Source organism: Gymnoscopelus braueri (assembly GCF_963280865.1).
Source record: "Gymnoscopelus braueri genome assembly, chromosome: 6".
NCBI lineage: Eukaryota > Metazoa > Chordata > Actinopteri > Myctophiformes > Myctophidae > Gymnoscopelus > Gymnoscopelus braueri.
The window spans coordinates 40,735,726-40,763,309 of record NC_137607.1 but is presented as its reverse complement, the minus strand read 5'-3'; the positions used below and the strand labels follow the sequence as shown (position 1 = coordinate 40,763,309).

Sequence of the window (27,584 nt, the reverse complement as noted above, 5' to 3'; positions counted from 1 at the left end):
GGAGTGGTGTTTTACTTACAGATCTGGTTCCAGCGTGATGATGATGACAGCTTGTTCAGAGTAAACCCAGCAGCTTGTTTGAGGAACAACACATTTCACTGGCACTACGTTATAATGCATTTCACAGCAAGTCAACAACACGCAAGTCTCAGATTAACACACAGTATAGGAACTGTCTGTATCCTCCAGCTTCTGCGAGGCTAAAAACACATCTGACATCTCAATGTTGACAAGCTGAGCTAGCCACAATGCTAACTAACAAGCACTGGGCATCTGTCGCCTCCCCCCGGCCCGCTCTAAGCAACCAACGTATGACTGTAGTACGACAGCATGCTCGTCATGACATAATGTTATGAATGTGCGGTAGGTTATTAATAAACACTAAACACAACATGGATTTGAGCGGTGAAACTTGATGAGTTTTTCTTCATTGACTTTTCTGAAGGGTTACACTCGCTGTGAAGCACCTACTACGCCACCTTCTGGAGATATGCATACATAAACATACATAAATACATAAAACTAAGCACTGTGCTGCTGTCAACAGAACGTTAGAATTGTAACTGTTTCTTCTGCTTAACACGGGACTCCCTCTTTCCAGGGTGTTTCGCCCAGGGACCGCACATATTATTATTCCCTTGTTGTTTTCCTCAAATGTTGTCAGTCACGCGCACAAGCCACAACCTGAACCTCCATTTGTTGAGATGAATTCCCCCGCAAAGTGTGAGGAGAGCTTTAAAAATGTGCGTCAAGTCACACAGAGCTGAACACACAACGGTCGGAAGTACGTTGATATTGTTGCCTTCAAAATAAAGTCGTACGTTGATGTTGTTGCCTTCAAAATGAAGTCTACGGTTAACACAATACGGGCTTGTTTCCATTGTGGTCCTGTATATCACAGAAGAGGGATACAATTATAGATTTTTTCCCCCTTTATTACAAGTAATGAATAAGTAATAAAGTAAAAACTTTCATATACATAGGGCGCGGCCATAGCTGAGTGGTTAGTGAGCCCGCCTAGGGAACCAGCTGGCCCTGGTTGCCCCAGGTTCGATTCCAGGCTATCCCAGCATATGTGCCGATGATATGAAATTTGTCCCTGAGCAAGACTCTTAACCCCAATTGCTCACAGGTTCTCATTGGAAACAAGACCGCAAGGACTTTCATGAACGACCTGTTAAAAGGAATTATCCTTATCCTTATAGTTAAAAATCACACCCTGTGTGAAGTGGGCGGTGTCTTGCTAGCTAATCACAATACTGAATGGAGTCAACCAATCATGTACAAAAGATAAATACATTTATTGAAACACTCTTTATGATGGACGAAACCATAACTTGAAAAAAACAAATTTTTGGTTTTTTTCAAGTTATGGTTTCTTATATAGGGCTATGCACATGTGTCATGTGACACTGGCCAATCACAGTCCTGAATAGACTGTGATTGGCCAATCACAGCGCAGGATAATTGTACAAATTTCCTGGGCCCAGATCACAGCGCAGGAAAATGTACATTTTTCCAAATCTCACTTATAGGGGCGGTTTCACCGCCCAAAAATAATACAGCCCAGGCCCAAAATACAACAAAATACATGGACCCCTGACTAAGGAGAACTCCTTCTAATGCTATGGACCAGAGTTAATGGAACAGGGCGGTACCTTTCTATCAAAAACGGAGTAAATCACCTCCTGGAGAATACCAAACACTGTTATTTTCTATTTTATTTCGTTTTATTTTGTTTTTGGTGGTGGCTATTCTATGTTGTAGAGCGCGTTGGGTGGTTAGAACTCTATCGGTTTTATTCTGAAGTCAGAAACCGGAACTCACCATAGAGTTTACGACCGCCCTAACGCTGGTTCCTGTTCATTGTTGCAGCTTGTTGTGTGTCGCGCGGCTGTAGAACTGGAGGTACCCTATCATCTCTACACCATCAACAAACATGTTGGTTTTCTCTCGTGCCTGACGACCAGCGGCATCTATTTGCTTGGAATAGTGCATTTTTACATCACTTGAGTGTTTTGATCCACCCCCGTGTTATTATTAGTAGATTAAAAACAAACCGCACCGCTGTTGTACAAGCTAGCTAGTTTAGCTAGCTAGCTACCTTGCTAGCTTGCTTTGCTAACAATCAAGCAGCAGCACCAGCTCAGCTCAGCTCGCCAAGATGAGTGTCCACACCAACGTGATCCAGGTGACCAACGTGTCCCCCAGCACCACCTCGGAGCAGATGAGGACTCTGTTCGGGTTCCTGGGGAACATCGAGGAGCTCAAGTTGTTTCCTCCAGAGTGAGTAACTGATGTTTCTTTGCAGCCCCAGGCTTTAAACACAGGCCCTGTGTTGTATGTATTCAGGAGGAGGAGGAGGGAGGCCTGGCGCGGTCAACTCGCCGCCGGCGGCTGAAAGGAACAGATCTACAATTTAAGCTTGTAGATCTGTTCTTTTTCAGCAAGCGACAACTACACACAATAGGCTTTTTTTGAGTTAGTGAGCCAACTCTAGGATAGATTATGCCACTATATGATAACTAGCCCCGTTTGGAACCTAACTCTCCACCATAGCTCCGGAGCTATCGTGGACAGTGAGGTTCCAAACGGCGATAATGTGATAGTATACTATTAATTGTAGCACATTTAATGTCTCCCTAAATCTATGCTGGGGAGATGCTAACTATAGAGAGGAGATGATCCCATTGTTTTCAACCTGATTTAGAAATCCTCATACTAGCCGTGGATCAAGATGGTCATAATAATATGACTTGTCTCAAGGCTATCCTCCTCATACATGCATTGACTGTAACGTTACTGGTGGAAATGTAAAGTCGATTTGCTGATGCTAAAATGCAACGATCCTCCTCCAGACCCTAGCCTAGTAGTTTAGAAGCTAAGCCACTGACCTGAAGTGAAACGCCATATTTAAAGTTCCTTGTAGCAGAAGCTAATGTGATTGAATTGTCTGTGCTTTGTCGTTTTTCACTCTTCAAATTACACCTGGCGTCGGTACAGGTAGGAAATGTACGACACACTGTCCATTTCTGTCCCCAGGTAGAGATTAGAATGTCATCTGCAAGATTTTTACTAGGGAGACGACAAACCCAACAACATTTGAGTCCCGCTTCAGAGAGAAGGCATGTCGGAAACCCTTTGTTTGTATTCTTTGCACAACATGTTTGTATTTTCTTCCAGTGACTCTCCCTTGCCTGTGACTTCACGTGTCTGTTTTGTAAAGTTCCATGAGTCCGAGTCAGTGGGTGTGTCCCAGCATCTGACCAACACTGTCTTCGTGGACAGGGCCCTGATTGTCGTCCCGTTTGCTGAAGGTGGGTTTCTGTTTTCATTTTTGCCCCTCTTCCTTCTACTGTGTAGGAAAGGTGCAACACGATGTGTAGACACATTTTGATTGGGCTACTACAGACACTGCCACTTGGGAATTAGTCTCACTGATCAAAGTTGAATGCAAATCTATCAAAGCTTCACATTGCTTGATAGTTGTAGGGATGTAATGGGGGAAATGTATGTGTTCCCATGTCATACAATCTAGCCTTTTTTTGTAAACCTCTCTCTCTGTGATTTGTGTTGTGGTTTTCGTAGTGGACAAGGCATTTGCAGAGAGCCCCTTCCTTGCTGGCTGAAATGGTCCTCTGCTGCCGTCAGGAGATTAGAAAAATTAATCGCACCCAGGCTCGCAAGCCCCTTCTCACTGTTGTTATGCCGTAAAATATTAACTCTCTTTTCTCTCTCTCTCTTTGTTCAAGGCATCTTTTCATTAAAAGATTAGCCACACAATAACCTATAAAAAAAGATGCAGGAATCTGGAATGAAGAAGTTTTGAAAACGAACTATTGGTTCCAAATTTGACTTGCTTAAATCAGTGGGTATGTAAGAAAATTGCAAAAGCATGTAAGTTAGATGAACTGATTGGTTATGCATGCTAGAATAGATGTGGAAGTCATTGCCAGCAGATGCTCTGGAAAGTTATCAGCAGCATACACTTTAGCTATTGATGATATCCACTCATGCTAAGCTCTCTTTTCATTTTTAGCCACAACAAATTCACCCTAGCCATATATTAACATTGTACACAGATTCAGTGCGTTTCTGTTCCCAAATTCCCAATGCGCTAACATATCAGAGGTAGAAGTAGTATTAAAAGCCTCTGCTTGATGTTGCAGTGAATTATGCTTTTTATTGCTCCTCTCCACACATAACTCTCAAAGGGTTGAGTGAATTTGACATTTAACGGTGGTGTTTCTTTTTGTTGTTGTGTTTTACAGTTCTTTTTCCTGGTTCAGCCAGCCCTATATACCAGGCCCTGCTGAAAATGCCACCAACAGTTTTGTCTTCTGCAGCCTTATCCTGTTTCTCAAGTGTTGTCTGTTATGTACGAGTGTATGGTTGTTAATGTTTGTTTGTGTTGTGTGTATGTATGTGTGTGTGTGTCTCTCTCTCTCTCCATGGAAATATAAATTGTTAGATTTGCAATTAGACTATTTTCAGATTGCTCAACCATGGATCATCATCTCCATAAGATTTTCCCTTTTCATTTGTACTGTTCTGTGTTTTATTTCTCAGCATTGGCCACATAGTTCACGATTCTATCAAGGCTTTTGCTGGCAATAGCCCTTACTTGATATGATCTCTGCAATGCTATGTATCCTTGATTTTGTTTCCTGTTTGTAGCAAGTTACTGTTGCCCCCTAATGTAACCATGCTATAACATGGATAGCACTACTATATTGTGGCTAATGTAAGTGCTGTGGTGAGCTCCAACAAATGTAGCCCCCGGCAAAAGCCCAGAAAAGGGAATATGGTTCCACTTTTTCTGTATGGTAATGGTAAGTGATGCACCATAAGTGATTAAATGTACCCTACTTGTTTACTCCCAAATTATGAACTTTGTTTTTTGTATCTCGATGTTTTTTGTGTGCTTTATAGCGAAGCAGCCGACGCGAGTCGCTTGTTCATAAAACATCTAATGAAAGTTGAGAGCACACCCCACTGGACAACCGGCTGTGCTTGCTTACGTTTGGTTCATGACTTAAAAAACAAGTACAGGTGATAAAATCTTGGCAGTGTGTATTGTGACTTATGAAAATCATAGCTGCTACTTTCTGAAATTATTACTATTTTGGAAGAAGGAGAAAAAAAGGTTAGGGAGCAACATTTACAGACAAGACAAAAAGTGGAATGTATTTTCTTTTGTTGCATCTCTCTTTTTCTCTCTGGTGGTAAGGGTAGTTAAACTCAGGTGGCCTGTCTGTACAATAAGTCTTGTCTGAGTGTTGTGTATAAGGGTTTTAGATATGAACTGATTATTTGTTCTCTTTCTCCAGGAGTTATTCCTGATGAGACTAAAGCTCTGTCGCTGCTAGCTCCAGCCAATGCTGTGGCAGGAATGATGCCAGGTGGAGGCCTTCTTCCAACGCCAAATCCTATGGCATCGGTGAGTGTTTTCTTGACTGTCTACCACTTAAGCCTTATGTACTTTGTTGCACAACGAATGGCTAAAATAACCAATTAACAAGCTCACAACATTTGCATAATGACATGTTGTGAGCTAGGGGGATGTGTCCCTGTTTTGGGTTGAATGCCTTTCCATTATGAATTAACGACAAAGCAGTGCTAGCCCTTTACTTTATTTGCTCACTTGCCTTAGCGTGGACAGTTAACCTTTGCCTTCATTCAATCAAGAATCTTATAAGTGACTGCCTGATGTTCCAGATGGGAGGGACGCCTTTTGGAGGTCCCAACATGGAACAAATGGCTGCCATGGGAATGCAAGGACATAACATGAACCCCCAGGTAAGGACTTGAATTAACTGCATTCACTAGAGTATTTATTTGTTAAATCTTGTTTCAAATCAAAACTATATCGGTAATCGACACATCTCTCCTCAGGCATTTTCAGCCGACTTCCTGAAGCTCATGCAATCCATGGATCCATCCATGAAGTAAGAAAACCAGTTCTACAGTATTTGAAGAACAGAACTCCATGTATCTTTGTATAAGGAGATAGACTGCACTCAGCTATCTGTGATTGAATAATTGTATCCATTGATGTCCTTGCAGGTTGAATCCCATGGCAGGTGGACTAAACATGAACCCAGGAATAAAAGCTGATTCTTCGAACAAGGAGATTGAGGAGGCCATGAAGAGAGTCCGTGAGGCGCAGTCACTCATCTCTGCAGCTATTGAACCAGGGAGTAAGTACACCTTGTTTCTTTTGCTGGTCTATTGATTTGCTGAACCAAGCATGAGTTATCCAAATTGGACATCTGGCTGTTCTGCAGGTTAGGGAGACAATCCTGTAGCATGATATGTTCGATCATCTCATTGGCCAACTTGTCCATCCTGTGTTGATACATCCTTGATATTCCAGCCAATGGTAGATCTTACTTTTTTACGTTTTCTTTGCAGACAAGAAGGATGAAAAGCGCAAACATTCCCGCTCCAGGTCCAGGTCGAGGCGCAGGAGGTCCAGGTCTCGCTCCAAACACAGGTAAACAAGTTTAAATGTTAGTTTAAATGTACAGAACACGCTGCAACACAATCTTGTTCTTAGCACTGGTGGTTTCAAATATTTTGGTTATTTAATTCAGAGCAGGAGAGCCATTGTTTAGATGTGTATTCAGTAGTCTCTTAGCAACAAGAGCCACAAGCAAGTAATTTGTCCGAGCATCTACTCACTTTAACCCTGGCATCCTGATTTTTAACATGTTATTGTAGACGGGCGAAAATTTATAAAAAATAGATGATTTACAAGCTTGCTGCGCTTTGAGAGCTTGTAGATTGTTCAAAAATAATTAAGTTTTCTTTTTGGTGCTTAAGTGGTTAACATTGCTAGGTAGGTATTCGATAAATAAAGAGGTGCCCACAGGATTGTGGGAGGTGTCGATGGCTGACGGACAGGTCAAATCTTTTGCCTTACAACAGCAGTGAAAGGAATAATGTATGCAAGATTCTGGTGTGAGCACCCTGTACATGAATATTCAGTAAAGTGGCCTTTTGAAAATAGAGTGGCTAATAAAAGAGGTGAACACAGGGTGCTAAGTGCTGCTCACTGAGAAGTGCTGTCTCTTGGCTAACGACATCAACAATGCAAGGAATGTCGTCCACAAATGTCTGGAGGGAACACACAATGTGTGAAAATGTGGTCACGGTCCTATGTCTAATGGGCATTGAATATCAGTAGGACCAGACCGATTTATCAGTCGTTCCGATTACATTGGTATCGGTATGCGGCCTATGTGTCCAGAATTCTTTGCCCACTTTTCAACCTGCCGTCCTTATTTTGGGCATGTCATTGTAGCCGAAAATGTTCAAAAGTTTTCTTCTACAAGCTCACGTCTCATTGCGAATACATGGTGAGCTCGTAGGATCTGCTTTCATCTGATTTGTTTTTAATAGGGCTTAAGTGGTTAAATAAAATAAAGTAATCCCCATCATAGATCAAATAAGTTGGTGTACATTTTTATTTTTTGCTTATAGTAAAAAAAATAATAATAATAATAATTAGAACATGCATTGCCTGCACTTGTTAACAAAATATTGTCAAAACATCGGTAGTTGGTGGTCTAGGACCTTCCCAAAATTTGCTTGACTTACTTATCATCTTTGTGTGTACAGGCGGTCGAAGAGCAGGTCCCGCCGAAGGTCCCACTCCAGGAGCAGGAGAAGGTCCAAGAGCCCGCGGGGGGGAGGGAGGAGGAGGTCTCACTCCAGAGAGAGACCCCGCCGCAGCAGATCCAGGTCAGCGTCCCTTCCTCCGTTGTCCTGCTTCTAGCAGTGAAACAATTACTTGACATAATTCAGCGATTTCAAGATCTTTGTATGCCTGGGTTTAAATAACTTATGCATTATGCTGTATGTCTGTATAATCGCCAGTCATCATTTTTGTCATTTTTAGTCATGGAAACATATTTTGCTGACCACATGTTTTTCCAACACCTGCTACTATTGCACATAACTTATACCTAAGCATCTCCACTGGAGCAGTAAATTGCCTTTGCCTCAGTGTGATCTCAAATGCAGCTTATTCATTTACTGTCAACATTTTCCCCCAGCCATTTTGGGGGGAGGGGGGTTTGATGAGTACTTTTCTAGTCACAAACCCGTCCTGATAACTATTAGGCGACAGCACTTGAGATACTGTGTTTTACTTTAGAAGCTCATTTTATTTTCCAATGCTCATCTCTTCTACTGTTTAGGGACAGGCGGAAGGAGGAGAAGTCTAAGAAACGCTCGAAAACGCCCCCCAAGAGTTACAGCAGTGCCCGGAGGTCTCGAAGCATCAGCCGGTAATGCTGTCTTAAAGATTAATGCACAATACCCCACGGAAGCCACGTTGTCCTCCATTTGAAAATACATCACGTTCGTTGCAATTATGTTTGTCAAAAGGGTTATCGGAGTATAAATTTGCACAAAGTGATAGATAAATGTATTGTAAAGTAACTAAGTACTTTTACATTTTAAATGCATTTAGAGTATTTTACAGGGTGGTAAAACATCTGAGTACCACCGCTGTGTAAATGTGATCATGTCATGACTGGAAAAAAGAGGGAACATGACTAATCACAATGTGTTTCTAATTTTTTAAATGCGCTCTAAACAGGAGACGAAAGCGAAGCCGCAGTGCATCACGCTCCCCGAAGAGGAAGCCGTCCAGATCTCCCTCTCCTAGACGGTGAGAACAGGACACTCCCCTCCTTCCTTTATAGTTCCCAGGAATAGAAGGGATACATGTTTGTTGTACATTACCTTATTTTACTCAACTTTATTGAATTCTATAATTCATTATTCTTAATGGAGGTTGGGTTTTTATTATAAAAACAGCAATGTGTTAAGAACAAGTAAATAATAACGCAAGGAAAGCCATTAAGTTGATTCTAATCGTTTTTCTTCACATCCAAAGTCACAAGAAGGAGAAGAAGAAGGACAAGGAGAGAGAGAAAGAACGCGATAGAGACAGGAAGGAGGACAGGGACCGCAGCAGGGATGAACGAGAACGCTCCACCAGTAAGAAGAAGAAAGAGAAAGAGAGAGACCGCGACCGCAAGTCTGACAGCGAGAAAGGAGACGTAAAGGTTGGTTGGTTTTTATTTTCACAGATTTTGTCCTGTTATTTTTAATCAGATCTGTTTAATCTGCACATTTATTCCTTCATATATTGTAGTATTCTTGACGTTAACACATTGAGTGCCAAAAACGGTCGGGACAGTTTTTCATAATCCAAACGAGGAGTGCCAAAAACGGTCCGGACCGTTTTTGAGAAAAAAAAAAAAATCAGCACCAGGAGATATCATTTTTTTAAGATTTAGACTCCAATCCACTTCCTGGTTAACTTATGACTTCAAAAGCCTGTATCTCGGCTCCTGTGTACATTTTTTTTAAATTATGTATTTTTGACTATTTTTCGACTATTTTCAACTGGCTGCAACTATGGAACGGATTACCTAATGTTTTTAATTTTTTTCCCCCGATTGTACGAGACCCCTGTGTGTGTAATGAGGGGATCACCGTGAGGACGGTGATCACTGAAAATATTTTGTGACTACTTGAAAAAGGTTCAAAAATGGTTAAAATTCCAGGCACTGTGTACCCTGTTTTAAAAAAAAACTGGCACTCATTGTGATGACGTGAGCTTGTGACTAAATAACTAATTTTTTTCCATTAACTGAAAAGTAACAGTTTTGGACATACAAGTTTTCACCCATCATCAGCGACGACATCTGCAAAAAAAAAGTTACCAACACTAACCAGCTAATCTGTTGCTGTAGGTGACCAGGGACTATGATGAAGAGGAGCAGGGCTATGACAGCGAAAAGGAGCGAGCGGCGGCGGAGGAGGAGGACGACGACGAGCAGAAGAGCGACTCTGGGGACTCTGCCTCGTCCGCGCAAAACCAGGACGAGTCGGAGAGGCCCGAGGTAGACATCCCCAAGAAGTCTAAGCTGAACGGTTCAGACGACCACCACCAAGAGGACATGGAGATGAGCGACTGACTACGAACACATAGTACTCAACACAAGCTACACTGTCCTTTTGTCGTTTTTAAGATTAACGTTAGGCTACATCAGTGGTTCTCACCAAAACCTTTTAATTTCAAAGGCCCCCATAACTCTGAGAGAGTACCGATGGAATTTGGTTCCGTTTGTACTCTCTCAGAGTTGACCTGTGAGGGTCCATTTGGAACCCCCTCAAGGAACCCTGAGGGTCCCTGGACCCCACTTTGAGAACTATTGGACTACATGCTTTCTGTAGTGCCTGGTCCCAGGAAGTGAGAATTTAAACTTGTGAATGATTTGTAGTCTTAACTGAAGGAGGGGGGGTGTACAGTATTCTTTTTTGCATTTTAAACTTTCTATCCCTTTCTTTCCCCCTCTGTTTCTCATAAGCCCGAGTTCTACTTAGTTGTGTGTGGGTAATGTGCACCAAAAGTTGCCAAGCTGTCAGCGTGTCACGCTGCAAGCTTGTAGGTGCATGACACAGGCGCACAACTAGGTGTAAATCAGGCATTACAGAGAAATGGCACTGTTTGGGGGATAGTCAAATTACCTCTGTATCGGACAGAGAATCTAGCAAGCATGTGTAGGAAAGGACAGTAAACATTTTTTTAAGGAAAAGGGGCGAACGAGTTAGGAGAGAGGAAAAAAAGAACATCTGAAAAAAATTTTTCATGGTATTAAATTGTCCCATTGTTGTACTTTACATTGAAGAGCTTGTTGAATGTTTTCTTTGTAACCGGTTTCCTTTGAATATTTTAGTCATCCTGACATAAGTTTGTTCTGCCTTTGAAATGGTGTATATTATATTTTAAGCATTTCAGCGGCCAGGTTTTGGATCCAAATTGTACATTCAGACTGTTAACTACATAACGCCTAATTTATACTTTGTCACACGATGGTGTCGCTCGCTGAAAATAATGTGATACTGTCATGCAACATAGCATAATGGGTTATCAATGAGCACCATTTTGCATTTGGTGCGGTTCAGCTTTTGTTTTTCTGGTTTCTGCTCTGTTTGGGGGCTTGTTGTTCAATTGGTATGGAACTGTAACCTTTTCATTTCAGTCCTGCTGTAACTCTCCAGCCCTTCTCATATTCCTGTAGATTGAATCAAGTGTTAGTGGATTACAACATGTTTTACAAAGGAAAGTCTATAATAAAATGGGTCAAATGAGCGTTGCTTCGTGTGATTATGTTCTACACAATTCCACTGACTGAAGTAGACATTTAATTATGCCACAGATCATTCCGCTAGGGCTTATCAATTATCACTGTAAATTTGCACATACGTGAAATTTGTCACCAGCATTTTATCAAACCTAACTACTCAACTTTGACAGATCTGTCTGTGGGACTGTAGTGCAAATCTTGCCTGTAAATCTCTGGAAGAAAGCCTATGGTTCCTCAATGAAGCAAGGGTGAGGAACCGGTCTTGGGGTGTTGTCTTCCTGGGACGGCCACTCCTTGACTTCACCAGTCTCACGGAACTTGGTTCAAGTTTGCAAACGGTACCAGGGCTGGCATCGAATAATGCTACCACTCACCATTTTTGCACAGGCCTTATCCTGAAGGGAAACGTGGCATGTTTCCATGGGAGCAGTGTTGCTGCTTGGAGCATACACAAACTCGACAAAGTTGCAGGACCCATGCACAGTGTCGCACACCAGGTCGCTCAAAAATAAAAGCGATTACCAACAGAAGCATTGGGAGATTTTGGCAAAATTTGGGGACCTGACACGTTTAGCTGTGTTGCTCATTCCACAATCCTTACAAGTTATACCTCGTAAATGTGACTAATCAATGATGATATACAATACCAATTGGTATTATTGAAGGGGAGAAACAGCCTCTCTACCCAGTCTTGTAATTGATATTCATCAGTAATGTACAAAGAAACCTAATATTTCACTTGATGTAATCCATAAAATCCAAGTAAGATCCGATATCAATTTAGGTATGTGGGTTTTTTATTTTAGTACATTTTTATATGAAAATAGTGTGGCAGGCTTATACAAGGGTTCTTGCTGTACAACTGGCATGATGTCGATGCATGAAAACAGAATACATGTAAATGTCCAAGCAGTTCAAGTCATAACCTGTAGTGTAGATCGTACACAGGAGAGGAGGAACACTTCCATTGGTTGCACTAACAAGTAGAGTAAATTTTAAAGGAAAATAAAAAAAGCTACTGTATTTGGCTACTTTCGATGTTTAATATGGATACCAATAATACCAATAAGCACATTGTTCCACACTGGTAAGGTCTGGCACCAAGAATAAACAGCACCACATCTGAGTAGTCCACATTTATTTTCCCCTAACTGACCCCTAGCCAGATTTAGTGACGTTCAGCATAATACCTTTTTAGATCAAAGCGAATAAATAAATAATGAGCACATGGTGTAGCCCAGGTTTGCCAATAATAAAGAAGCAATCTTAAGCGATATAAAGAAGCTCTACCTGCAAGAACAGCACTTTGCAGCATTCTACAGAATGAGTGTGCTTTTGTGCTCTGTTTCCCTGTGGAAATGAATGGTTGTTCCATACATCTGAGGGGGAGGGGGTGTACAGGCTACTAAATGAGGTGGAAAACTGTTTGAGAAATTAGGTTATTATTATTATTATTTCTTTTTAGTTTGTTTTACCAGCACATAACTATGTACAAAATGGCTACTGCCACCATGATACCAATCCAGTGACCTGTTGGATCAACTCCCACAAAGCTTTACGAACACAGCTTTTCTTACAGAGGACACCATAGTCCCATCAACACAAAGAGAAGAAAAATAATCAAAAGACAAATAAAATTAAAACGGATAAAAACTCATAAAACAGATGTATTTACACATTGCGCAAAAGGGAGGGAAAAGCCTGTTCTTTGTTAACGTGTAAAAATGGCAAAACATTTTACTTTAGCATCCATTCATTCACTTACTCACTAACCCCTACAGACACCTTGCGTTAGGTTTCATTTAGATGGATTGTACAGTTTCTTACATGGTTTACAAAGGTAGGATAAGAAAAAAAAGGCTTAGACATATTAACTTATAATGCCACACACAGTCAAACGATGAGACCTTGCGGTACCATTCAGATCCGTAGTGTTTCTATTGTGGCTTCCATGAAAACTTGAGGTTACTTTCATGACCCTGGTTCTCTGATAATATGAGTTTTCAAATGCAGCACTTAGTGATGGTTTATCAAGTGGCAGCACAGGTCCCACCCGTTCTGCCTACGTCAGCTCCAATACTGGGTTGCTGTAGTGAATCTAGTTAGTGCCTAGAAGTGCGGTGTTCCAAGTTCAGGATAGTACTCATTACACAGAAAACACAAGTATTTGTTTTACTTGTTGATTTTAAAGAGGATTGACCATTAGGCGTTGTCAATCTCAATGGAATCCCTTTTTAACCACTTTAACCCTGGCGTCCCTGTTTTGGGAAAAAAAGAAAAAAAAACATTTTCAAACATAGTGAAAATAGCAGATCTACAAGTTTGTAGATCGGCTATTTTCGCTACTTGCCGTACGATGAAGTAAATGTCGAAAGGGTAAGGGTTCAAGTGGTTAACATCCCAGACACGGTAACTTTACAGTGCTTTACTACACGTCAGCTCAACACAATCCCTTTATAAACATTACATACATACTTACAGACGTTAACAGCCACAGAAATCCATTCTCTTTCCATTTAAAACCCTCAAGCTTTCCTCTCGTTCCTCTGTTCGTTCATAACCCGTGTTAACTTCAATGCCCTTTCAAAAGGTGAGATCTTCAGACTCCAAGTTGCCCAATGGATGTAGTTATCCGCCCCGCCCTGCCTCTGGGTTGAGAGAAATCCAAAGTGAAAGCGTATTATTGAATATGCAATATTACGCAGCTCCAAAAACACCTCGTATACAATATAAAATGACAAAGTTTCAGCCCCAGTGGGACTTCATGCCGTGTTAAACATCGTCATTTTGCATTAGATACAATTTGTTTCGGAGCATAGCAGCAGCTTGCCTTTAGCCAGAGTTTAAAGGTCAGGGAAGCGGCTGGGGTCCTCTTTGTATTCATTGGGGATGGTGAAAATGGACGCGTCGAACTCGTCGTAGCGGAACTCTTGAAATGTCACCGTGGCCGTGATTGTAGGAAACACTGGGATGTCTGCAGGGGGCGAGGAAAAGCATCAGAAACATTGAAAAGGGTTTAGACATTTACACGCCCATCACTACTACAATTCTCTCCCGCTACTTCATGGTCCAATCCAGCATGCCTGGGCAACATCTCTAACTTCTCTCATTCACCTTTCCTTACTGAAAATAGGAGGAAATGTAGCTACAAGTTTGAAGCTATTCCTGTACGCAACTTAACTAATGAAGATCAGTTTAAGCCTTAAACTTTAAGGCCTTTGTCACCCAATGTGAGAGGAATTTAAACCTGAAATAGAACTAGCATTTTAATCACATGAACCCTAGGCTAGCATTCTTATTCTGGGCATGTTATATAATAGGCGGACATTTGGCAAAATAGCAGATCTGAAAGTTCATAACGTGATGCGTTGAGAGCTCGAATATTTTTTGGCGAAGAGATTTGGTTTGTAGAGAGCGTGTAATGATGATGTCCATGTGTACTCAAACAAGCATGCAGAGTAGCTGGCTACTTACCGAGTTTGACAGGAAAGCCAGGGGGCAGCTTCATCTGCACAAACTCCCTGAGTTTGTTAAAGTGCTTGAAGGGTGCGATCACCTCCAGAACGTTTAATAACCTGAGCAGGAACACATCCAACAGGGAATACACAAATTAATGTTATACTGGCTATGTCTCTGCAGGAAGGAACAACTGTCATCCTGATGTCGTTATAGGTAAAAATGTTCACATTTTTTTTTTTAAAGCAAAGCCAAATTTATATGGCTTGTATTTGTCTTTAAAAGAAAAATAGAAGATCTACAATGCGTCGCATTGCAACGTTTTGTGATGTTATATTGAGCTTATATTGTATATAGTGCTTAAGTGGTTAAGGTTATCTTCTAAGACAGGAAGTAGAATAAAATATATATTTTGAATGCTTAATGTTCAAGTGCATGTTGTCACTGTTGTGTGCATGGAAGATATAATACAAAAAAAACAATTCAAAAGGTACCCCAACCTTCCCAATAAACAACATGACAACAGAGACAGCAGAAGCTAAGATTCTGTCTGTCTCTGTCAAAGAATCTATGAACTTTACTTAAGCAAAGAAATATAGAAAACAGTACACTCACGATTCAATGCCCAGAGGGAAGTCTTGACTCATGGCTACGGTGGCCTTGAAGTTCTTCTTGCTCTCTTTGCATACCAGCTCTCTCCCTAGATGAGGTGCTCTGTCAAAAAACACAGAACTCAATCCATTAAATTCCTCATTTTTGACAATTGAAATAACAAAAACATTTCATTGTATGCTTTTATCCTGCAACAGCAGCCATTTTTAACATACAATTGGGGGCTTTTTCTTTTGTTAAGGGTTGTTGGCATTAGTCATTTTTATTCCTTTCAAAGTCTAGGAAATGGTACTGGTGCAGTTATTTCAGCTAAACAGTAAATAGAAAAAAGGACTGCGCATGGATGGCACAATTAAGTATTATAAAGTGCATTTGGACAGGGTTGTTCCAAAACAAGAAACAAAAAAAGAGAAAGTAGTACAAAGGTAACTTAAGCCCAGGTCTCACTAGGACGCGCCTCACTATCCAACACACAAGAGGGGGTTGGGGTGTGCTGAAAACAGCGCACCCCGAAACAACAGGTTGGAAATTGATTGCGTGAAACAATCACCTGTGCGTCCAGTCTCAATGTTAGTAAACAAATAATTAGGACTGGTATTGTGTTCTTGTCAGAAAGTGCATTTGGACAGGTTTGTTCCAAAACAAGAAACAAAAAAAGAGAAAGTAGTACAAAGGTAACTTAAGCCCTTAACTCTCTCAGTGCCACAAAACGAGTTATCCCGAGTTTTTTCTGAATGCCCTCAGTGCCAAGAACAAAAAATCCCGAGTAAAAGAAATAAAAAATAATATTATATATATAGATTTGCTGCTCCATTCACTTCTTTTTTAACTTATTACTGAAAAAGGCTGTATCTCGGCTCCTGAGCACTTTTTTTTTACTTAAAAAAAAAATTGCTGGCACAGTATGAACATATTTTTTTATTTCATTGGCACTGAGAGAGTTAAGGTCCCTATAGACCTGGAGCGAGGCAAAAAAACAGCGATAATGCAACGCGACTTTTTCACATGAAACTATTAATTTGGTGATGCCTCATTCATATTAGGTGGATGATTGCATTCGCAGTGAAAAATAGACTTAATTTCGAAAAATAAATAAGTCGCTTTATCACTACGTTATATTCCGAGTTCTGTGTGGATGTACTTATAACATAAACAGCAGTTTAAATTAATGTGAATTAATCGCACAAAATAAAACACTACCAGCATTTTCTCATTTTATAAATATACTGAATGATAAACAATTCATTATGTTAATTTATATTTGTATTATTATATGAATGAAGACACATACTTTCCATTCTCAGCAGAGATGTATTCTTCCCAGGAGATGGTGTTGGGTGATGGCGCTGTTAGCGATTGCCTCCTCACAGGCTGAAAAGCAAAGAGTACAAAAGATTATATTTTATTATATCATGGTTTTAAAAAAGTAAAAAAAAAAAAAGGTGAGTAGATTGAGCTTTAGTAGTTAAGAGTCATCTCTTTATTGACTTTTGACATTTTGCCTCTGTGACAGGATGCACAACATATGTCTTACCACTAGATGGCTCCAACACACCACTGAAGCAAATGACCTGATTAATGCTCACACAAAAGGACTTCACCAGTGTTGACTCTCATAATTCTGTATACTAATGACCATCTGTGGAAGTAAAGTCCGGAAGCCTTTCAGCAGGGCATGGCTTTTACCCCGACTCAACTGTCCTTGAACCCAGGTTCTACCCACCAGAGACAGTGAAACAATGACTACAGTAAAGCAGATGGAAGGGCCAACAGAACTCAGGGCAGACGTGACAGTGATTTATAATTAGCGCTCTCAAGCTTAATACTATAGCTGTGGAATGGTTGTGTCTAACCTCAATTACAGGTTTCTTGTCTTCTAACCCTTATTTACCCGGGCAACTTGACTAATAACACTTTATTTATAGCGACGCCCCGGGGTAACAATTGCACTCGTTCCCACACGCCCGGGAGCTGCCCTTTACCGCCACAGTTTTGCACCGTTTTCCACCGGAGCAGCTGGGGGTTTAAGTGCCTTGATCAAGGGCACTTTGACAATAGTTGTTGAGGGGAGGTGAGAGTTTTACTCGTTACCCCCGACATTGATCTCCCCAGCTCATCACAGCTTTTTAACTAAATAGCCCACAGTTAAAAACCCATTTCCTAGTCTACACTGACCTCATTTTCTGCATAATAAAGAATTGTATGCAAAAATGTGGATTGAGAACTTTACTCTATAACACTCAGTCACCTACGGTACATAATTAGACAAAACGTTACAACAGGCTGAACATTATCTCCATTCGGATGGAAAGTCAGCTAGGCCTGTGCCGTTAGCTTCCCTTACAGCAGTAATTCTCAACCTGTTCCATTTCAGGGACTAGGGATGGGACGATATGACATTTTTGTGACAAAATTATTTATTATTTTTGTCACAATTATTGTGGCAAAAATTATTGCATTTAACGATAATCCAAATATGCTTAAAACGCCACTTTTGTTCACCACTTCAACCCCCCAGCATCCCTAAACGCGTTGTGAGCTTGTAGATCGGCTATTTTTGGCGAATCGATTTGTGTAGAGTCAAATAAGAGTGTACCAAACGTTCTTTACAGGTCCGTTTTTATCAAGTATAGAGGGATTAAGTGGTACTGAATTTGCAGCTCAACAAAAGCTAATTCGTCCTAGTCTAAGTATGACGGAGGACAATTTCACGATAAATTAAAATCTCTGCGATACGATTATTGTGGGCGTTTTTCTTTTATCACGAAAAACGATAATAACGATTATCGTCCGATCCCTATCAGGGACCCCCAGTTTAATATGCATGTTGCCACGGGCCCCTCATTGGATAAAATATTCTATCCCTGGGACCCCATCTGCACTGTAAAATCCTCAGTGTTCATTTAACTCTGAGCGTACAAATTGAACCAACTATGGTTACAGACCCATAAGCATCCATTTGGACCACCTGGTGGTCCCCAGACCCACCGTTGAAAAAACAGTGCCTTACAGCACTGTGTCCGTCACACAATGTGTTGATGTTTTCACTCTGACGCCCCGTGGTTTCATAAGCGCCAGCTCTCACGCTGTGTGCATGTGTGTGTGACAGCTCTGTCCTCTGTTGTGATTGGGGACAGAGTACACACAGCCTGTGGAAGGGGGGGGGGCTGATCTCCTGGAATGCCAGCCGTGGCCGGTCTGGCAGCCGTGTGCCCCCCCCCGCTCCCCTGCTCCACCTCCCTATCCCATCCATGGGTTTTAGCCCTCCTCTATCTGATCAATAGTGCCGGGTTCTGTCATAAAGCCCCCCGGGCTTCCCTTGTGTCCACAGATGCAGGGCTGACCTGCTAAAACCCCCTGGGCTGTCCGAGGGGGGCTCGGCTACTATCACTGTCGTAAACAGACCTACGTCACAGGGAACCAGCCTGCCTAGCTATTTTCCTCGATCCGACTTCCATGTATCGTTTCCAGTAGCACTGCCATGTCAGCACTCGGTTACACAAAACAAGCGCGCAGTCACACACACCATTTAACAGACATAAATTAGCTTATTTTTTTCCCCTCCCTCTAAAACAGTCGCTCGATGGGCATTGACTCAAGTGTACATGGCCTGTGAAGAGTCTGACACAAAACAGAGGACACATTGATGAAACAAAGCCCAACGCCGAACAACAGGGACTTGACAATAGGAGCGAGCAGTTAGAGGGCATCTATTGAGTGTTGTGCGGCTTTGTCTTCAGTGTGTGACTGGCTTTATGTGCAGTGTTTTGACAAGGGCTTGTTGAGCAAACTCTGGAACATACTAGAGTCGAGTGATGGTGAGGTTGTGAATATAGCTGTGTGAGTATAGGTGTAGGTCGCCGATGTCACCAGCAGGGGGCGACGTTAGGCCTCAGAATACATGCTTAACAGGTGCAGTTTGTGGACAGGGGTGGGGTAATTCTGTTCCCGCAGCACAGACAAAACAAGGTGACTGGGTCCAGGTTTTCATTCTAGAGTTATGTCCGAAACAAACAAGACTTCAAAGAACCTACAGACAGGAGTCAGACTGAGGAATTTCTCCATAAACCATGCAAAGATGGATTACGTTAAAGAGTCTGGAGTTGACGGTGTAGGAGAAGTCCATACCGTTCTTGCAGGGTTTGTCAGAGTACAGTAGGGACTAACCTTAACTTAAAGGGTCACTTTGCAGGAAGATGTGAAAATCTGACTTAGCACTTCCCAGTGTGATCTGTGTGGCTAGGCAGTTGAAAAACCACACCAGCCTGCGTAAAACACATTTGGTTGTTTTTTATGATGTCAATTATACAACAGTACAATAGGATTCTGGTTAAAATGGTCAAAGTTGCCCTTTAAGCCATTAAAACCTGGAATAAAAAAATAGCAGATATACAAGCTCACAGCGCATCACTTTGTGCCACGCTGCGAGCTTGTACACTTACTTACTATTTTGAACATTTTTGAAAAATGTTGAATTATTTTTTATTATGAAAAAGTTTGAGAACTACCGATTTAGAAGGCATTTATGGAATCCGCCTCAGGTCTTAATGGGTTTTAATATAACTTTAAGAAGTCAGTGGAGGCTCCACAAGCCATATCTGAGTAAAGGGAAGTGTTGTGAGGTGTATTTGGTCTGAGACTTTGGGCATACCCCAATGGTCCACCAGGACAGTACCGTCTCAGGGTGTGACTGGCGGATATGCTGCAGGCACAACAAGTACACTGAATCTTTACAAACACACCCCTTCTTACTATGCGCTTGCTTTTATCAAGTGCCAAGAAGGTCACAGCGATCCTAAACCCTCCCAACTCGCAGCCTGGTCAGCACGTTTTTACAACTGATAAAGGAGGAGACGAAAAAACTCATACCCGATTTATACTTGCACATCATGTCTCGCACCGAAAACAGCCGATCTACACGCTCACAAGGCGCATTTTGTGAGCTTGTAGATCAGCTGTTTTGGTGACACCGGTGCGCGACCAAGTATAATTCATGTGTAACCCAGGCATGCAAACAGCCCCGAGGTGAAAAAGGTGACATGTTGTTGTTTTTTCGGGTCACGTGTCACACAATTGCCCTATTTGGATTCAAAACGGCTATTGTAGCCGAAAAGCTACAAGTTTGTATCTCTGGTAACCACGACAAAAGGGTGTGCAGAACAGGCGGTCAGATGGGGATAGATGAATAGAGAGGATAGATAAAATAATGTGGTTCTCTCTCATCATCCCTGTGTTCCCTGTATGCGCAAAATCATCCCTTTACATATAAACAAAACCAGAGCTATACTCATCTTTAGCTAAATTGTATTGTGCATTGCACTTTTAATTTTTGTTGTATTTCATTGTGTGTATTGTTTATTATTTGTATTTTATTCTTGTGATCATGTGTACTACTTCCATATAAATAGTGTATTGTGGTTTTATGATAATGAAAGCTGTATGTTTAAATTACACTGTGCCATGTAAAGCCCAACTAGGGACAAGAGTTGAACATTAGCAATAGCTATAAACTCTATGCAGATCAGTTTCATGCTCTGTATAGAAACTATGTTAAACAGCATCGTCCCTATTAAATAAAATCTAAATAATATATATATTTTCATGTTTTATTTCAATCAACTCCATCCATCACCTCAAAGTTCTGCTCGATGAGGTTGGCTCCTTTGCTCAGGCTCTCCATGATGGCTTTGTTCCTCAAGATGTCCTCCTCGCTCAGGTGCTCCCTCCTCTTCCTGGACTCCAGCACCAGGCCGTTTACCGAGTAGAAATCCGCCAAGAAGTTTCCCACGCGCTCCTGGAGAGATGAAGACACAGCAATGTCAAACCCACACAAGAACAGACACACAGAGACACATAGAAACACACACACACGCTGAGTGATAGAATTTTAATACATCTCAAAGCGCAGAAAAAGAAAGAGACGAGGGGGGGCGATGATATCAGACATGAACCATATATTTCATCTTACGAAAAATATCTAGAATAGCTGAACCACATGCTCACAACGTGTCACGATGCTATGCCCAAAATGGGGACGCCAGGGTTAATGTGGTTACCGGTAATACATTTGCCTCCATTGCCCACATCTAATACAGTTTGTGCTTTTTCAGCCACAGAGACCATCACCTGTAGCCGTCTGGTGGGCTTGTGTCTACACAGCTGGGATGTTTAACTCTCTGTGCCTCCTTTTGAACTTTGTGGGGGGTTTTAAGACGTTGGATACAGTTCAGGAAATATGATCGCAGATGCGGACATTCTGTACCGTATTACAATGTCTTGAATAACAGAACGACCATTGTTACCGGAGTCGGACAAGGGTCACTGAGAAGAGGAGCCTGATGTATTTGATTATTAAGTGGGGAGAGAGGGGAAAAGGCAGAGTTCCCATTCGTACCAGTGAGGGGTAATTGTGATAAAACTTTCCTGAAAGAGAGGAGATACCATTTAAAATGTTGATTCCCATATTGTATAATCATATATAGCAAGAAAGACTTATAACTGTTTGTAGAACACTTTCAAGCACTGTTTTGAAAAACAGATACAAACTCAGCAATAAGAACAGTCCATTGTGTGAGTTGTATATTGTTATTTATATTGATATAGTAAGTATAGCCGTATTAGAGAGGGTACAAACCGTCTTGTCCTCTCTGAACAGCCAGCCAGTCTGAGCCCTTGAGAAAGTGATGGACTTGGTGGAAAGTGTGGCAGAGTAGACATCACTACTCATCAGGATGTCCACTTCCTCTTCGGTCTCCATCTCAGACTCCTGAAAGTACAGGCCAGAGATGGTCAGCTACCGGAGCATGACAAAATGGAGATCCCGCACAGTCTTCACTTACAGCAAACAAGTTGTTTATTACAACATTTCAGTCTAAACGACCTTCATCAGGTATCTCCTTACAATGTTTCGGTCTAAACGACCTTCATCAGGTTTCATCAGGTATCTTGGCAGGTATCTTGTGATTTGATGGAGCATCAAATCACAAGCTGACAAGACACAAGCTGACAAACAAAATGTTTGAATCTTTAAGGAACACTGTGACATTTTGACATTCAGCAGGTTATTTCTGGGCCTTGAATATGTTGCATTGTACATAGTGTTAGAAAAGTCAAAATGGAATGGCAGCATGTAAGTCCCCATTGGTTTTCACAGAGGAATGCCAACAAAAATAACAACTACTGTATATGTTAGGGGAATGGTAGGGACTTATACATACACTGTGTCATATACTGTGTCAAGTGTCTGGGTGAACACAAACAGAGTATTGTTGCAGTATGAGCATGACACTTCTGGAACCTCCCATGTAGAGGTTTTCTTTGCTGTGCATCCACGCAGCCATGTGTCTCTCACAGACCTCATAGTGAATTGTGTAGGTGTCTCAGAACTCATGGTGAATTGTGTAGGTCAGGGGTCTTCAACGGGGGTCCGGGGCCCCTAGGGGGTCCTCAAAGATTCTGCATGGGGGGCCGCCGAATCTTTGTATGATAGGGACTTAATTTTGTAACTTTTACATTAACCACTTGAACCCTCACATCCCTATTCTGGGGGGAACATTAGCTGAAAAAAGCAGACCAAGTACAGAGCCAAAGGTCAAGTTTACAAAGTATTGAGTGTTTAAATCGTTAAATGTCTAAAAACACACATTTAGCATGAATCCAATATGTAGTGGGGGTCCCTGCTTCATCTCTCTCTCGGCTAAGGGGTCCTTGGCCTGAAATTCTTTTTTACACTGTAGGTATTTCAGACCTAATGGTATATTGTGTCGGTATCTCACAGACCTCATGGTGTATTCTCTGGTAGACCTTCTGCTCATTGTCCAGCACCACAAAGGACTCGGAGGGGATGGCGTCACCGGTGAAGATAAAGCTGAGATCACCGCGCTGGCACTTCATGTCTGTGAAGTCTATCAGGGTGGTGTCCAGTCTGTACAGACACACACAGGTTTGTTTTACCATCTTTGTGGGGACATCAAAACAAAATTTTAATTAAAAAATGCACATTTCACTCAAGCTTCTGACCAAACTGATCCTAACCACAACCATATTATAACGTGTATATGTACGTATATATTAGGGCTGTCAAACTAATCCTTTAAAGCTAATCCTTTTTTTTTAAATTGCCACACATTTTGTTTTACACGCAATAAAGCAAAAAGCATAATAATAATAATTTGACCCAAAACAAATTAACCATTGATTGAGTGTCCGACACGCAGGGCGCATGAAACTGCAGTCTCTAGTACTGCAGGAACCCACTATTGGCTCTCAAGTCCGTGAGCATGTGCCCTGCAGTGGTCAGGAAACACAGACTCTTAACTTGTGTATGTGTTAGCTTGTGGGATAAAATGGGAAAAGAATAGCCAGGGCAGTTCAGTACTGTATGTACTTACTTGTGTTGCACAAAAATATGACACAGCCATGGGAGCTGCTAAACATTGTGGAACATGTATGTGCAGTGGATGGAGCATAGATGCTATTAGTTAAATGTTGAACTTTCCCGTTATTTCAGGTTAAATTCCTATTGTATCTGCTTGTTGTTTTCAGTTGATAATGATAATTGATAAATACTTAGCATAGTGTGTTACACTAGTCCTAACTAACTTGGATAGACCATGAAATTCCATGGTCATTGATTTGTAACAGTACCATTATTCTTGTAATCCCACAATTTAGTAGGACTACGCATTAGAGTAAATAAAAAAAGGGGGGGGGGGGCATTTTGCTTTTATGACTATTTTATGACTACTTTCATCTTCTTAATTAGGGGATCTAAGTACTAGCATTTCACTACCTGCAATGCCGCCGCGGCTGCATTGAAAGTCCCTGTGACAAAAATAAAACTATCCATTTTCTTAAACATAATAACTGGGCCAATGGGGCCAGAAATAATGTCCCGCAAGGTTGTGTTTTTTTTTATTGTACCATCCTTGTGGGGACCAAAAGTCCACACAAGGATAGTAAAACAAAATCACAAACAAAATCATGCACATACTACACAGATATAGGTCATGGTCTCTGTTATGAACGTAAAGTGGTTATACATCTCCCATGGCAACAATTAACGCACATTATTAATTTAAGCCTCACATTGTGTATTCACATTCCCTGCGATGAAAGAGGATCCCCCCTTTTACTTTTGTTTATGCTTACACACACACACACACACACACACACACACACACACACACACACACACACACACACACACACACACACACACACACACACACACACACACACACACACACACACACACACACACACACACACACACACACACACACACACACACACACACACACACACGAGAGGGCATTAAGAACAGTGAAAGAGGAGAAACGACAGTTATGGGAAACTGAGAGACGGAACAGGAGGAGAGGCGGAGGGAGGAGGAAGTGATAATGAAAGATAAGGTACAAGAGCAACACAAACATCAACTCAAGGCCACGTTCTCTCTCTAGGCCTTCTCAAAGTGGGGTCCGGGGACCCCCAGGGGCCCTTGAGGGGTTTCCAGGGGGTCCCCAGCAAAATTAGTTAATGTAGTATCTAAATCAGTTTAACTCTATATACATAGGATATTAGAAAATAGCCGATCTACAAGCTCACAATGATGAGGTTCTCACACACCACTGCAAGAATGTCAATGAAGATACGTCTCTAGCTCTGTCTCCCTCTCTCTACATTTACCTATTCCCTATGTGTCTCTCACTCCCTCGCTCAAACCAGGATAATAAAACAACATTTTGAATACCAAATTTCACAGCCCAGGAAAACTACTGGAGAATAATGATGAGAAACTCACCAACTACACTGCACTCGCACAGGCACATTCACATAGATATAGTTCGATAGATACCATGCACGTGTGGCTTTGGTGAACTAAAGTGCGTGCGTGCGTGCGTGCGTGCGTGCGTGCGTGCGTGCGTGCGTGCGTGCGTGCGTGCGTGCGTGCGTGCGTGCGTGCGTGCGTGCGTGCGTGCGTGCGTGCGTGCGTGCGTGCGTGCGTGCGTGCGTGCGTGCGTGCGTGCGTGCGTGCGTGCGTGTGTGTGTGTGGGGTAATAGAACGGGCGCCTGTAGAGGAGAGTGTGTGATGTGCACCTAGCAACAGCTCTAGAGCTATTTAATGGGTGAGCAGCATAACATGATGTGTGTACGTATAGACAGTGTGCCACAGCTGTAGTGCATGAGGTAAACCTCAACACTTAATTTGAACTTTCCACAGCTCGCCGTATCGGCACTGTGCAGCTCGGCACATATTACCATTAACAAGGGCCAGGGAAAACACGCCCGTTTGGATTCCACACAGGATAGTTGTGATGCCCGGTAGCTGTAATTGATAGTGACGTCTTATGACGCGCAGGCCCATTATAGGAGGGAGCAGGGAAGCAAGGTGGATGCTATGCTACAGGGACTCTCCCTCTGAGAGGCTGGCTCTCTCATTTTGGAGAGGAACCGGGGAAGTAATAGATGTGCAAACAGATGCCTTGCCGCTCTGCGAGGCAGGTTGTGAGGGCTGATTTCACAGATTTTACTCTATTTAGTCAAACTAAGCTGTCGTCGCGGGCGCAATAGGCCATTAGCAGAGAGAGAGTGGTGTGCCGAAAGAGACAACAGACAATACACCCAGTGTCCCTATTCTGGGGCAAACGTTTGCCGAAAACAATCGATCTACAAGCTTGCGACGCGTTGTAAGCTTGTAGATCCGCTGTTTCTTTGCAAAGAGATTTGGTGTAGAGGGGAAAAGGAGTATAGGCCTCTGGTGCACCCCGGTCGGTCAACTAAGTATAAGGTTTAAGTGGTTAAGAGTTAGAAAGTACCTTTTAAGGATACTTTCTTTTCTTATAAAACTAATACAGGCTTGTAATGTGATAATATTGGTGAAGCTTTTTCCACCATACTGATACTTCAGGGCATTATTCAAGAGAAATACCAATACTGCAATAATGGATGAACAGAGTTGCTTCTTAAGAGCTTTCTTCACATGAAATTAAATACAGGAGTCAGCCTGTGTAATGGGAGAGGTGGATACAATATCCTGTGGCACTCAGGACAAACTATAGTAGTTCAAATGCAAAAGCTTTTTGACACATTGTAAAACGTCTCATCAGGAGGACCCTGGTGAATCAGTGAGTAAGAGCGCATACCACATAGGTAAATAAAGTTGCTCGCAATTGACCCTCGTTCGAATACAATCCAAGGCTCTATACTGCACGTTAGCTCACACCTCTCTCTACCTTTCCGGTCTCTGGTCACTGTCCTATCTTAATAAAGTATAATGCTTAAAATAAAAATCTCTCTCATCACTTGTTTGAGCAGACACTCATTCATAATTTACAATGAATGCAGCAATGAATGCAGCTGGTTGTGGTCCAGAGTCTTGCTCGAGGACACGATGTCCGTCGATGGCTGCACACTGGCTGTTGAAGCGATTGAACGTGAGACCTTGCGGGTACAGAACGGTCTCTCTTACCGCTGTACTTTCCTGTCGCTCTACTATATGGTCTTGAAAAACATTAGGATCAGGCTTTTCTTAACCACTTAAGCCATGTATACTTCTTGTACAACAAATAGCGAACATAGCCAATCTGACCCGTTGTGAGTTTGTGGATCGGATATTTTCATTATCTATTATTTAATTAAGAAAACAATATATCTATATCTGTATGAGCTCTTGTTTTATTGGATCTTGTTTATTTGATACACTTATTTGTTTTAGCTCTTGCTCATTTGATCTTCCTATTCGTCTCATCTGTGTAATTATTATTATTATTAGTTTTCTTGCCTACCTATGTTGAATGCACTTATTGTAAGTCACTTTGGATAAAAGCGTCTGCTAAAGCGTCTGCTACATGACTGTAATGTATCAAATAGTGATGTGCGGGTCGGGTTTTTTCATGACCCGCCCCGCCCCAACCCGCCCCGCGAACCCATATATAAATCTATGGCTCAACCCGCCCCGCGACCCGCGGTGGGAATATATATATATATTATATAGCGCTCTTTTAAGTACCCAAAGTCGCTTTAAATGTCTACAGTAGCACAACATTGTCATGGGAGGCTGACCCGCTCACCCGCAGCCCGCATAATTGCCTCTGAAATCCTGACTCGACCACCCGCACCGCGGGTTGACCCGCGGGTCACGGGTCGGCCCGCTCATCACTAGTATCAAACATATCAGACGGGGGGGGGTATCGAAAGCAGATGCATGGATCCCCCCCACCCTTCCCCACCAAATCGAATTGTCTACTTGACTCACCTGATGTTGAGGCCTTGCTTGTAGATCTTACATGCGTCTGATGGCAGGATTCTGGAGAGCAAAGGCACTGCAACACAAGGAAGAATGTT

The 27,584-nt window shown here is 42.0% G+C and overlaps 4 protein-coding genes across 6 annotated transcripts in view; 1 reads left to right on the top strand and 3 right to left on the bottom strand.

Moving 5' to 3' along the window:
- xxylt1 (xyloside xylosyltransferase 1) overlaps positions 1–478 on the bottom strand; it is a 46,208-nt gene extending 45,730 nt beyond the window's left edge. For both annotated transcript variants that reach the window (XM_080431522.1, XM_080431523.1), the window contains exon 1: positions 20–478. The gene's annotated coding sequence lies outside the window, so the exon portion shown is untranslated. The remainder of the gene's footprint in view (positions 1–19) is intronic.
- Positions 479–1,877: 1,399 nt separating this feature from the next.
- Positions 1,878–11,176, top strand: LOC308087538 (uncharacterized protein). Of its 2 annotated transcripts, none has more exons than XM_080431480.1 (12): positions 1,878–2,286; positions 3,184–3,317; positions 5,331–5,440; positions 5,719–5,799; positions 5,896–5,948; positions 6,067–6,200; positions 6,415–6,496; positions 7,624–7,746; positions 8,205–8,294; positions 8,609–8,680; positions 8,909–9,080; positions 9,774–11,176. In XM_080431480.1, the coding sequence occupies exons 1-12, from the start codon at positions 2,165–2,167 to the stop codon at positions 9,996–9,998; spliced, it is 1,398 nt and encodes a 465-aa protein (XP_080287606.1). In that variant the 5' UTR covers positions 1,878–2,164; the 3' UTR covers positions 9,999–11,176. The 2 variants fall into 2 exon arrangements, with proteins under 2 accessions (XP_080287606.1, XP_080287605.1); XM_080431479.1 differs by having other exon boundaries at positions 5,689–5,799.
- The window catches only part of ptger3 (prostaglandin E receptor 3 (subtype EP3)), a 186,568-nt gene continuing 166,529 nt past the window's right edge, over positions 7,546–27,584 (bottom strand). The window contains exon 3 of the mRNA XM_080431481.1: positions 7,546–7,578. The gene's annotated coding sequence lies outside the window, so the exon portion shown is untranslated. The remainder of the gene's footprint in view (positions 7,579–27,584) is intronic.
- Positions 11,966–27,584, bottom strand: part of LOC308087478 (ankyrin repeat domain-containing protein 13C-like) — a 51,623-nt gene continuing 36,004 nt past the window's right edge. The window contains exons 6-13 of the mRNA XM_080431367.1: positions 27,496–27,562; positions 23,019–23,163; positions 21,874–22,005; positions 20,872–21,033; positions 16,531–16,610; positions 15,243–15,341; positions 14,646–14,746; positions 11,966–14,145 (exon numbers count right to left, since the gene is read on the bottom strand). Coding sequence (XP_080287493.1) covers positions 14,015–14,145; positions 14,646–14,746; positions 15,243–15,341; positions 16,531–16,610; positions 20,872–21,033; positions 21,874–22,005; positions 23,019–23,163; positions 27,496–27,562 — 917 coding nt within the window. The 3' untranslated portion in view covers positions 11,966–14,014. The remainder of the gene's footprint in view (positions 14,146–14,645; positions 14,747–15,242; positions 15,342–16,530; positions 16,611–20,871; positions 21,034–21,873; positions 22,006–23,018; positions 23,164–27,495; positions 27,563–27,584) is intronic.

Coding starts and splice junctions, on each gene's coding strand:
- LOC308087538 (XM_080431479.1), top strand. CDS start 2,165: ATGAGTGTCCACACCAACGTGATCCAGGTGACCAACGTGTCCCCCAGC. Junction 6,201..6,414: donor TGCAGCTATTGAACCAGGGA/GTAAGTACACCT, acceptor TTTTCTTTGCAG/ACAAGAAGGATGAAAAGCGC. Junction 8,295..8,608: donor AGGTCTCGAAGCATCAGCCG/GTAATGCTGTCT, acceptor CGCTCTAAACAG/GAGACGAAAGCGAAGCCGCA.